General features: G+C 39.9%; 1 protein-coding gene across 1 annotated transcript in view; it reads right to left on the bottom strand.

Moving 5' to 3' along the window:
* Nucleotides 1-13,706, bottom strand: part of LOC134612198 (atrial natriuretic peptide receptor 1-like) — a 180,584-nt gene that overhangs the window by 103,156 nt on the left and 63,722 nt on the right. The window contains exons 8-10 of the mRNA XM_063456550.1: nucleotides 10,646-10,732; nucleotides 8,391-8,534; nucleotides 4,726-4,847 (exon numbers count right to left, since the gene is read on the bottom strand). Coding sequence (XP_063312620.1) covers nucleotides 4,726-4,847; nucleotides 8,391-8,534; nucleotides 10,646-10,732 — 353 coding nt within the window. The remainder of the gene's footprint in view (nucleotides 1-4,725; nucleotides 4,848-8,390; nucleotides 8,535-10,645; nucleotides 10,733-13,706) is intronic.

Below are 13,706 nucleotides of genomic sequence, written 5' to 3' on the forward strand. Positions count from 1 at the left end.
ACCTCAGGATCTTTATGTCTTTGTACCTTACTCAGGGTCATTCTATATTACTACACCCTGCACAGGGTTCTACTATATCACTATACCCTACAGGAATTACCCGATCACCGCGCCCTGCATCTGGATTAACCCCTTCAGGGTTTCCCCTCTCTGGGCACTTTCATTTATGGATACAGTTATAATTATTTACTCTCATGGATATATCTCTCATGGTGCCTTACAATGGATGATTATATGTTGAGCACACAATCTATGTATTATTGTGAAGCCATACAATATCGCAGTTGTTATACTAAACATATACTGTACCTATAACAAGATCTACTATATCTCTGTACCCCACAAAGGGCATTTTGTATTACTGTACCCTACAAAGGGTCATATTATATTACTGTACCTGACGGTGCAAATCTATGTGGGTGTCCTCTGAGTATTCTTTCATGGCACACCACCTGGGGTGACCCCCAGATATGCATGCAAGGTCATTCATAGACCATTACGTTGATGTGGATGCCCTCTGGGTATTTTTCATGGCACACCACCTGGGGTGACCCCCCAGATATGCATGCAAGGTCATTCATAGACCATTACGTTGATGTGGATGCCCTCTGGGTATTTTTCATGGCACACCACCTGGGGTGACCCCCCCAGATATGCACGCAAGGTCATTCATAGACCATTACATTGATGTGGGTGTCCTCTGGGTATTTTTCATGGCACACCACCTGGGGTGACCCCCCAGATATGCATGCAAGGTCACTCATAGACCTTTACGTTTATGTGGGTGTCCTCTGGATTACCACGGCACACCACCCGGGGTGAACCCCGATAGAGTGCACAAAGTCCTACGCCTCAACTTTCTCACTGATTACTGCATACATATATGGATGCTCAAACACTGCCTGGCAGTTTTACATTAAAGCATCAGTACCACCTTGCTGGATACGATTTGCAGGCAGGATCATGAGTGTACTGAGTGTATTGCGGAGTACCCTTCACAGGGATACATATCCGTACATTTACTGTACCTGGCGTAAATATTGAACGTGGGTGTCCTCTGAGCAAATTTTCATGGCACACCACCTGGGTGTGACCCCCAGACATGCATGCAATACTTGCAAGGTGCCAACAACAACTATAATGTGGGTGCCCTCTGGGTTACCATGGCACACCACCTGGGATGACCCCAGTCGTATACACGTGGACCCTGCGACTGCAGACCTTATGGGGGCAGGTCCCACGCGCTTCTATAATAAGCCAGTATAGTTACATCCGTGCTTACAGCTCTGGCGTGCATTTATGGTGCACCCAGCTAACCGGACCAGCTCTACCGGTCAATCGCGCCTACGCCACAGCTCCCAATAGCCGGATTAAACTAATGGAGGTGACCCCTCTACACTTGACACGAGTATTTCATACGTTCAGACAACCTGATGCAGGCAATTCAAGCCGCTTTACCTGGGTGACCCCCAGTGCTACCGGGAGTCTAACACCCCTACGGGCTGACCCTCAAACACTACTCCCACTGACTACTATCTCCCAACAGGATGAGAACGGGTCATGGAGAACACTCTCAACCCCCTAGGACTTCTAGCCTACTCAATGGAGTATGTTTTTTCTTGTTAGGAGCTCTGCCCCAAACTGCTTGCTGGAGACCTTCATGTCCAAGTAGATATCCACCACGCACGTTGGACATAATAGATCACTCACACGAAGACAACTCACCATCTGAGGAAGTGGAACGTAAGATCGACTAGTATTCGACCCAGAAGCACAAGACCTACTATTTGACGGTGGGAACTCACCCACCACACTAACTTTAGCCCACACCTCCCTGAGGCAAATCCTCCACACCCCTTCGGGGAAAGGTGTCTTTTTTGGGAGGACTGGTCGGTAGCGGAACCGAACCACCAACCGCTTCATCTACTAGTGAGTCAACCTATCATCAAGGGAACTCCTACGTGGTATACAAACGCTTCAGGATAGGGAAAATCTACCTTCTTCTAGATCTCCTGAACGATAGCGACTGGTTTACACATCGGGACCCTGAGGACACATACTTGTCAATATCCGCTACTCTAAACTATCTAGTTTCCCTCCGATCCCAGTGATGAGGACTAACACAGCAGTTTACGACGCTGTGGTACCCACAAAGCTACTGAAGCCGGTGAGGGCTCACATCCGCGAATTTGGACGTGCGATGTCCCGTGTACCTGGAGGACTTGCTGACCCCTTGCGAATCCAGACTACGTTTGCAGTCAAATTTGACGTTCACGTTCTGGACTTCACGGGTTTTTTTGTTTGGTAGTACGCAGACAATTGCTCCCCCATCTGTGTCGGGTCAGTTCCTCGGTTTCGACATCGGCTTGGAGAACTATGTTACGCGTCGGTCCCCAACAAGATCACCCCTATACGGTTGGATGTCGGACACGATCTAAGGTTGGATACGATTCCTCTCAGAATATTCACCGGATTGTGGGATTCCTCTCCTCCTCTCCTCCTCCATACAATCGATATCCCCTGACCCACTACGCTACGGGGCCATACAACGACTGCTGGTTAGATACGCACACGCCGGTCACTCATGCGACCACTGTCGGCAGAAGGACGGAATTTCGATGGTGACTACTTCACTTGCAAACTTGGATCGGCGAATCAATCATTTACTCTTCCTCCGGATGCGTAGTGGTGGATGAACCCATTCAAACGGACCCAACCGCTCTCCGCAATGGCAAGGGTTATTTCGATACACACGCACACACAGGATATCGCTCCTGACACTCCTCGGACAATGCCAACCGTGGTTCCCGGATCACCTGGGGACATCTCGCGAGGACCCTCTACCACTCCCTACCTTCCCTCTATTTTGACGGGACCTCAAGGGGAAGCTCACTTCTTTGTCATGGAAGGACGACTGGCACTAGTGGACTGAACGATTTCAGGGCCTCCTGAAATGTCCACGACCTATTGCATCAACTAAAGACCTCTGATGGGACTCAGGCCCCCGGCACCAGGAAATGCTATATTTCTGCCTGTCCGGCCTGGAGTGTATGTTGGGTGGAAAGGGATTCCGATCCCTTTACCGCACCTACCCCACCGATCCTTAACTATCTGTCACACCTGGTCTCGTTGGGGCGGTCATACCGGTCCCTCAACGTGATCGGATCTGCCATATCGGTGGCGCACGTTCCGGTACAGGGCGGACCAGTAGGTCAAGATCCACCGGTTTGTCGACTGATACGGGGTGCCGAATTATCGAGACCCGGCACCCAAGTATTCACACCTCTGGCAGGTGAATGTGGTGCTGTTATTCCTTGGGGGAATAGCAGGACAATCCTTGTTTGTCACGGAAACAACTTTCAGCCAAAGTAGCCCGCTTGTTATGCTTCGCCTTATTTAGACGGGTGACGGACGTTAGGGCTTTCGATATGGATGGTTTCCTCTATCACACCAGATGGGATTACCTTTACCATAGCGAGACGAACTAGTCCAGTTCATCTTCGGTGTCATACCCATACTTTGTGTCAGACACCAAACTAGGTGTGGTCGGAACGCTAATGGGGTGTACCGAAATCATTCCCCTTCGTATTCATGCGACGGGTCTACTCCCGACTTCTTACGTGGAATCTCATGGAGAGGTGCCTACCACTGCACTGGCTAGATGGAGCCGCGGGCTATTGCATCTAACGAGCGTCGAACCTTGTTTCGGAGCCCACTCGGTCAAGGGTGCGGTGGCCCCACAAGTCCTTTTCGGCCGACGCTTCCCTAACCGACATTATACGATGCGCGGTTTGAGCGCGAGAGGGTACGTTTAGAACGCTCTATTTCGGCAAACATCTCATACTTCCTTCACACTGGTCAATTCTAAGCTTTAAAAATGCAAATATGAAGCCTCCTGTCATGTGGTAAAATTGAAGATTATACTAGCTTTAGTGTACTAATAATCTTAATTTTAGTAATGACAGGAGGCGAATATTTCCCACCCTATAGGATCCCTCCCATGTTTTTCTCGTGTTTAACAGAATATGCCCTCTATGTTCAGGAAGGTAAGTACGTTATGGTTGTATGTTTGCTACTTAGATATGTGGCTTGAGAGACTTGTATAGGTTGAATAATTAGACATGTACCTTGAATTATGTTGTGTTTACAGATTCTTAAATATCATTGCTTTAGAATTAATATATATTGATATGTTACTCATTCTAGTATCCATTGGTATATCAGATTCTTAATGTTTATTGTATGCGGACAAGCTACCACGCCAGAGTCCTTTCACCTTTTTCTTTTTCTTACAGCGTGAAAGTCTTCTCATCAAGACAAAGACTCACCTTCCATAACTCTACATCACGGAACTACTGGAGTTGATTATTCTAATATGTTGTGGAACTGTTGACGTAATATGATTATGTTTATTGTTGATATTTATTGTTTCGCTTCAAAGAAAGAGGAAGTGATGTCATAGACAGGGCCTTTTATGGGCACCATATCTTTTCTCTGATTGGTTGTTACTGTTTCTATGCTGCTGGAGTTTTCAGTAAAGAAAGATATGCAAATATTCGCCTCCTGTCATTACTAAAATTAAGATTATTAGTACACTAAAGCTAGTATAATCTTCAATTGTGAAAGATTGAAGGCTACGTGATGTACATAAAACTAGAAAAACTGAAATAATCAATCTTGGGATATTTCTTCAGTGTTATTCAATTATCTATAATATTTTCCTACCTGTAATTTTACAAACCCAGCGATCGTCAATGACACAGTTTGTAGATTTAAGACGTGGATAGTACATTTTATGTTGATGGAGATATGCCATACCTTGTGCTATGTCATTAGCAAATGAAAACCTAAATGACAAAAAAAAAGAAAAAATCTAAATAAATATATATATATGCACTCATGTCACTTTAACCCCTGTATCACAACTCAACGTTGAATTCTATGTGTTGTCTTGCTCAGAAATGCTTCAGACTTGAGAAAGGGAGGTTCTCCGGAAAAGCTTTTCATTAACGAAATTCTGTTAGTCCAATAAATATTGCAAAATACTAATTTTATCTGTTTTTTTACATATATAAGAAAGAAATGTATATATATTTAGGCAGTATTTAACGATTTTAAAAGCACTATAATTGCACAACAAATAATAATAGGCTATATAGTAATCAAATATATATTGGTGTAAAATTTAACAGTTTTAAAAATCTGGCTAACAAATTAGTTTTAAAAAGCTTTATGTCTCACAGCCAACAATGCATGAAAAACATAGCGTGACTTGACATTTTCAAATAACACAAGAGAGAATGTTCAAAAATATATATATTTATAAAGCATGTCCATAAAATAATTGAGTCAACATTATATATAAGCAAAAGCAGTTACCAATTTAGAACTGGGCACAATTTGAACACCTTTTGCTTTACTAAGCAATACTGTGGGCCTCCCTGCAGAGCATAGGTCATTAATGGATCCCTACATAAGCAATTGTATTCTCTCCGCAGAGACAATGGGGTGATGTATCAACTTAAAGTGCAAGAAAAGGAGAAGCATGTTTATGCAGTTGTGCCTTTTATTTTAAATTGCTACGCAAGGAAGTTAATGCAATTGATTAGTTTTGACAGATATTTTGAGTATATAAATATATCAGTTTTTTATATCAAAAACAGTTTATCATGGTTCATGAAATATATAACGGTTTGTTATTTCTCCAGGGACTGGATAAACTTACATGGGATGCATGTCATCCCTGTGTTTTAAACCCATCCTTTGTACTGAAACCTATGGAAAAAAAATAATATCCAATTTACCAAGGATGCATGTATCTCCGGTAATACAATCCAGACCCAAGAGAGACTTGAGATTGATGCTCAGAATAGAATGTTTTTGACATAATTCAATTAGCAGATTGTGCTATTCACACTAGTTTTGTGCATGTTTTTGAAATAACATCCTATGATAATAATGTTATAATTTAAGTTAAATGTGCTCCCAAAGGCTGGCATTCTAATTTGTAATATGTAAGACCTGTGTTCAATGAAAAGTGTCACATGGAATCGTCACCTTTGAATTGTCACCAACAAAACACTGAAAGAAAAGAGTGGTATAGAGAAGGAGGTGGGGGAGGACAAGTATTGGGCATAGTGATAAAAGAGTCAAGGGACAATGTATGCACACAACAGGGGAGAGGAATGAGGAAGGAAGCTGTAGAATGAAGCATATAATGATATAGGAGATTAAATTGTAAGTATCAATGTACTCCTTTGAATAAAATATATAAATATCACCTAAAATGTGTGTTAACCTTTTTCATGAGATGCTCTGTATTATTTTATGTTTACTTTAGATTTAGCAAATTATAGCATAAATCAAGTACACATAAGCAAAGTCAGGGCAAACATTGCAAATGAGGAGTAGGCACGGAAATATTGCTTAATTTCTCATTGTCTCTGTATGCGTTCTCTATGCTGACGGGCAATTAGCTCTGATTTTACTATTGACCTGTCTATTCGGCATTGCAACTGTGCTGCCTGTCCAGTCTTAAGGCCACAACCTGACTTTGGGAATGCAACCCTACTGGATTAGATACATTCTATTACATATTTTATATACATGATATATCACTGCAAAGTCTTTGGAGTGGACCCCAAACAAACCACCCTCCAGCACACAAAGGTGAGTTATTAGGATAATGGCTGCAAATATAAATTTTAACATTGTATGTGTCAGTGTGTATATCTGAGTGTGATTGTATGTGTCAGTGTGTGTATCTGTGTGTCATGGTTTGTGTATGTGTCAGTGTGTGTGTGTATATGTTTCAGTGTTTGTGTTTATATGTGTTTATATGTGTGTGTTAATGTGCATGTATATCTGTGTAAGTATGTGTGTATGTGCATACATTCCAGCAACCAGACACCAACACAACATGCATACATAATGCAACCTGCAATCAAGCACAAACATGATATACAAACACAGCATTGCATTTAAAAAGACACAAACACAGCCCTGCATTCAAACACAAACACTACAAACAAGTAGACCACAGCAATCCAGTGGTAACAGTACATACAAATAAACACTGACATGCACGGACATACTCTTTACAAAAACATACTTACATTCAAACACACAAACACTGCTCACAAATACAACCCTGCAAGGATGGGCAAATGGTAGATCTCCAGCTAGCATAGCATTGTGGGAATTGTACAACAGATGGGGTTATGCTTTTTGGCCCTCCTTCTGCTAGAGGGGGGCCAAAAATAATTTCTTGCATTTATGTTGATGGCCCTTCTACATTAGTTCTACCACTGATACACATAATGCGCTTTCAACCAGAATGCAGTCAAAGCATCAGGGGAGATGTTGTTCACAATATCTGTGGTGTCAAGGATGCCATTTCATCACTTAGGGCAACAACAGTTTTTGCAACTGGCCTGTGTCTATGCCTGAGCCAGGGTTTGGCAAACCACAGCAATACTGAAATAAGCCATGACATGAGTTATGTATGCCTCTGTGCTCACTACATAGTCTGAGCTCACATTTTTCATAGTACAACCTATTTAAATCACCTCATATTCCTGAAATGATGTGCCTATGTAACCACGTTGTTAAGAATGCCGTAAACAGATCCTGCGCACGAACCCCAAGCACGAGGCACCTTAAGTGGAGGCCACGCGGCCAAGCCGAGCTCTGTACCCAGCCTGCACTTATCCCACCATTCAACACCATATCCTGGCAAGACTACATCAACAACCCTATGGCCGACAAGAACTGCCAGGACACCACCGTGGGCTACAAGGGGACTTCCGGGATGTGGGCGTCTCACCTGGGGGGCAGCCTGGCCAAGATTACGCCAGCAGAGATCAAGAACATAAGTTCAGATGACCGATATGGTCTGTTTGTTAGCGATGTGACGCTTGGTGGGATAAGGTGTTCTGTCATCCGGGACCAGTTTAGCAACCCAAAAGTTGCTGTCATGGAAAACCAAGAACTCAGAGGACCTGCAAATGCTGTAGTTCTTGCCAAAGTCTTACAAGTTGTTGTCATATTGGTTGGGATAGAAGGTGTCCACTGTGGGTCCCTGCATACTAGAGCACACAAGATGGCAAAGTACCGACAATCATTAAGTTTCTGACTCCCTTTCTCCCCCTCCATTACTACTGATTTAGTCGCCTGTTCCAGCTGTCAACATTGGACCAATCCACTGATTTCGCTCCCATCTTCATTTCCTTTTATTTATCACCTGTTATGTTTTTGCTACCCTGGTCATTGAAATTAACAGAATTTTTCAGGGAAAAACAAATTTATATCTGATTTAAGAATAAAAAGTATGCTGTAAAAAAGAATGCAGAAAACAAAAAAACTGACTCTTTAAAAATGTACTTCCATACCTGAAGCCCCAGTTCAGAGGGATATCTTCGTTCAGTAGAACATCATTCAAACTCCCTTTATTACAGTACTCGGTGATAATAGCCACATTGGGAACGTCAGTGCAACCACCAATAAATTTGCATAGATTGGGGTGGTCAAGTTCTCTGCAAAGAAGTAAAAGTGTGGTTTTAATAAGCATAGGTCCAAATAATTCAGTTTTGTCACCAAATATGCTTCACTAGAGCAAGAGTTTATAGCAATGCTAGGTACTCCCAATTTATAAGGAGGTGGTGCACAGGAAGTAAGGCTCCACATAAGGTAAGGAGAAAAAGGGAAGAACAAAGGGAAAGAAATAAGCAATACATACAACACTGGACACGGAAATGTCTTTTAAAGTTTTGATGTAATCATTAAGAATACAAGATGTGTTGGTGAGGACTTGAGAAACATACTTGTATATTAGGACCAAATTTCTGAAGTAGTATGATGAATCAACACAGACTAGGTTAGGCAGATTATGCCAGTACAAAGATACAGGGTCTAAGAGATACCTAATATGAAACAGGAAGTATCCCCTAAAAATGAAACAACAGGAAGAAGTAACAATTGGGAAACTATGTACGGTAACCCAGTAGTAAACATGCAAACAATAGACTGTGAATAATTCAGAGCCTATTGTTTGACTCTGTATAATAATGGGCTCTATGGGGTAAGTTATAACATTTTATAGAGTTTTAATATGTTTTTTCCCTTGTTGAGCTATGTATAGCAGCTACTACTTGCACCCATTGGTCAAGTATGGTTGTTTTTATTTTTGAATCCCAAAGCCAAGAAAAGAGATGATTGAATGGAAAAAAATAAGATTGATGGCTAGGTGACAACCAGTAATTGTTGATTGTATTTACAGACCAAGAGAGAAGTGATAAAAAGAGGGAAAAAGGGAGAATCAGTACAAAAAAAGTTATATTTATATATTATGTATTTAATAAATATGTAACATATAAATATAGTGTCACGTCCTGCTCTGTTCTGTGAAGATGTCTGGCAATGGCTTCTAGTATCCAGTACTCTTGTTACAATTCTTGTTTAGTTTTTCTTGGTTTTTGGTTTTCTATTCTATGTCTGGTTTTCTTTATGCTGGAATTTCTGGGTTCGTTCCTATAGTTCATCCCTGGATTTCCCAGTCTCCAGGTTTCCTTTAAATGTTTGTTTTATTTGCCACACCCGTTTGTTTCCATCTCACATTATGTTTCAGTGTTCCTGCAGGCAGCTGCTCACTGCTTCTGTCCTTTCTTGCAGGTAAGTGCTATATATGTGTTCTGAATCTGTGGTTGTTTTAGCATACATTAGGTAGTGTAGGACCTGCCAGATATGGGGTTCATTGGCGTTGTTGGCAGGCTTATGCAATGTATGATCATATAGTGTGACTAAATCCCCATGATTTCCATATGTAGTACTTAGTTATTTCTCCTCTTGTTTTGCCTATGTTATCTTGTTTTGTTTTAGTTTGTATACCCAGTCCATGTATAGTCCTGTCCAGTCATGCCCATGTTTTCCTCATGTCTTGTGTATATGTTCTGGGTTTAGCTTACTATCCTTCTCTGGTTCTGGGTTCTATTAGTTCTGTCTGGTTTTCATGTTTGGTGCCTATCTTTAGTCTTGCCTTGTTTCTAGTTCTGGATACAATCTTGCTGCAGAGCCTCCCTATTCAGCTCCTGGGAGGTCTGCTTAATTTCCATGCTCCTAGTTCCTGGTATCCGCTGAAGCTGATTCAGGGTCTTGGTATGTGGCTGCACAAACGCTGGTGCTCAACACCAGGGGGCGTGCGGTTACCCTGCACCAGACCCTGCTAATCCACCTCCACGCTGTGACTCCTACTCTGGACATCAGGCATACTGGGTCCCGGTCCTGCACCGCCGCCCGGACAGTGTCTGGGTCCCGGGCATCGGACCGCCATCCTGACATATAGATTTTTCGGTTGCTTTTACTGTTCCTTCTAGTTTTACCTCTATTAGCTACTTTTTCTCACTTGATCAGTGCCCATCAGCATACTGCTAAATAGATACATCATATTATCATGTGTAAATGTTTTGCAGCATGCTGATTGGCCCATTTTCAAACCAGATTTTTGGTATCGAAATTCTGCCAGGTAAAATCAACATTTGGGTGTAATTCGAGTTTCCATAAAAAAAAATCTGTTTTTGTGAAACAATGGTTTGGCCGAGCTATATTAGGTCATGATGTTTACATTATCATTTAAAAATGTAATAGTTACCTTATCTGCTTCACTTCTTTGCGTATTGTGGCAGAAACAGTGAATGATTTCTTTTGGATTTTCTTAATCGCCACAATTCTGCCATCACTAAAATCGGAGAAGATAATAATTGTCATAATTGGTTATGCTAACTTTTTTTCCTATGGAGTGTTTTCATAGAGGGGGGGGGGGGGGGGTTATATTTCATATCACACGTGTTATATTTTTTTATAAAGGTTTGAGTCCATGGGGAGAATAAATTAAATTTTACTGAAAATAGTAGCTCTTTATCTGTGAAGCTACTTCCTTTGTACATAACCTACTAAGTAAATAGTTTTGATTTTTCATTAATGAAAGTATTAAAGGATTTAAAACAAAAATTACAGAATTCTGGGAGGTAGTTTGCAAAACTCATGTATGCTACAGCAAACTGCTGTCAATATACTTATTGCAGGTTAAAAATAAAAGTTCTTGAAATCTCTAATATGCATCATATTAATTAATGGGATTCTGTAGGCACCCAGACAACACCTCAATGCCACGACCCTCTAGTTTGAACCCTGCCCATGAAAACATTGCCGTTCTGCATGGACAGCAATTTTACGTTACAGGATTTAAATGCCTCTAGTGACTGTCACTCTGACAGCAATTAAAAACGCTTCCAATGAAATAGCCACCATCAGATCTCATAGAGACCATGTGACTAGCGCAGTGCAGTGTTTTGCCATGCATGTGCATTAGCCTCCCAAAACATTTCTATTAGATTGACTGAGATCATCAATCTCCATGATCTCAGTCAAGGAGGTTGAACTTGACTACAGCGTTAGCACAGCAAAGGCTGAAAGGTAAGTACAACCCATTAAGCCATCACATGGCAAGGGGGACAGTAGCAAAGATATGTTAAAAATATAGATTTAGGACTGTATTTTTCCTTTAAAGGAACCAACAGTGTCAAACACTAGTAAACCTGACTACAGCAGACTTTGATTTGAGTTTCATTATTTATTTATTACTTATTTTTACTAATAGAAACCTGAAATACATTTGTACATGTGCATATTAATATGTTTTTTATTGCTGTGCAACTCACAGCAGAATTGTAGTTAATAAGTGTAATTAACAGCTTTCAATTAGAGAGAGAGAGAGAATCCAACAATTAGGAATTTTTTAAATATCTGGAAAGTCTTAAATAAAGGCCTAAAATTTGCTCCTTCGTGCTCCAATAAACCTTTTGATACGTTTATTAATGTACATAAATGTGTGCACAAGTTATCCATCAAACAACATTTTTTTAAAATCCTGTATATAAGTCTTAGTATTCTACAGAAAAAAATACAATATTATTCATACCTTCTTAAAAACAAATCTTTATTCTTCCCTAGACAGTATATTAATGGATCTATAAACGTTTTTTAAATTTAGTGATGAATGATATAAAGAAGATCTAGGAAAGAATGAGAAAACAAATATCTCCAGAAAAACAAAGAGCTATTAAAGAACTACAATCTGACAGAAGTATTTTAATTAAGCTAACTGGGGGCATAGTAATAGAAAGTAAAGATGCACGCTTTTCAAATATTTGTAGACAATTGGGTGCTAAATCTACATATAAGAAACTGGAAGGAGACCCTATGGGATAAAAAAAAAAAATTCACTCTATTAGATAGAAGCAGAAAATATAATATTCTTATTAAAGACGAATTCCAATATCTGGAGGTCAAAATAACCAAAACCATTTATTTGTATACACTGCCTAAAATTAATAGATCCTGTAAGTCCCACAGGGAGACACATAGTAACAGGGGTCGGATCTCTTTTTATAGTGTCTGAATATGTGGATAGACAATTGCAATTGCAAATATGGATATGGAGGCTGGACAAAGATAATTTATCTTGGATAGAATTAAAGTAATACTCCATAACAACTTTTTTTTGGATTGACAGTGCATTCTTTTTACAACAAGGGTAGTGTAATGGGAACCAGGTGTGCACTCAGTTATGCAAATGTGTCATTAGAGTCAAACTGGGTGGAGAATCGGTTCTGTATCACAAATATATAGATGATATACTTTTTATATGGAGTGAGAATGAGTAGTCACTTAATACAATTTTTCTTAATGACAATCAAAATGGGATTACTTTAACTAGTTATTATAGCTATTTTGACATCCACTTTTTAGATTTAGATATTTATGCGGAACAATTAAAAACAAAAATGTTTTTAAAAGTCGACATTAACAGCTATATTGATATGCATAGCTGTCATTATAGCCCTTGGCACAAGAATATACCTATATGACAATTTATTAGACTATACAGAAATTGCAGTGATCTAGAGATCTTTGAGGAGCAAAAGGAAATAATGAAATCCAGATTAAAAATTATAATCCACATAGTATTGACACATAAGCACGAGAAGTAAATGGCTGGACAGAGAAAGCATCTTGCAATATAAAGCCATGGGTGCGAAAAAGCATTACCAAGATAAGGGAGGAATTCCAATTAAGTCAAATTATAATGATAATGCTAGACAGATAAAATATATTTTAAATAAACACTGGCATTTTCTAAATACTGATGTTAATTAAAGGAATTTTATTGATGAAAAAACCTGCATTGTTTACTGTGTTTAAAACAACATCTAGTAACGATTTATATTAGAGATATTATTTTGGACCATTTTAATTCAGCTTGTAAAAAACAAAACAGTTTTAATAACAATAAACAATAGACTTTAAATCTCAGTCCTCCAGTGTTAAATATCATATATGGTGCTCATGTGGTCTCCAATATATTGGTACACATTGGTGAAGACTTGGGAAATATCCAGAGAAGGTATATGAAATATAGTGTACAGCATATTGTGTCATTTTTAAAAGGCATAAAACCTGAAGGATGGCTTTAACGAATTGGCGAAGGTGTAGTACAAATGGATTTTCAAAATAAACACTTTGGCCCTACCTGGCCTTAATTTGGATTTTGAATGGATTAATTTAATATAATTTTATTTTCTCCTTTTTCTTTTGCTCCACACCATTGCCAATGTAACTGGATGATATGCTCCTTTTTTAATTATATATTG

Source organism: Pelobates fuscus, chromosome 5, assembly GCF_036172605.1.
Source record: "Pelobates fuscus isolate aPelFus1 chromosome 5, aPelFus1.pri, whole genome shotgun sequence".
Lineage (NCBI taxonomy): Eukaryota > Metazoa > Chordata > Amphibia > Anura > Pelobatidae > Pelobates > Pelobates fuscus.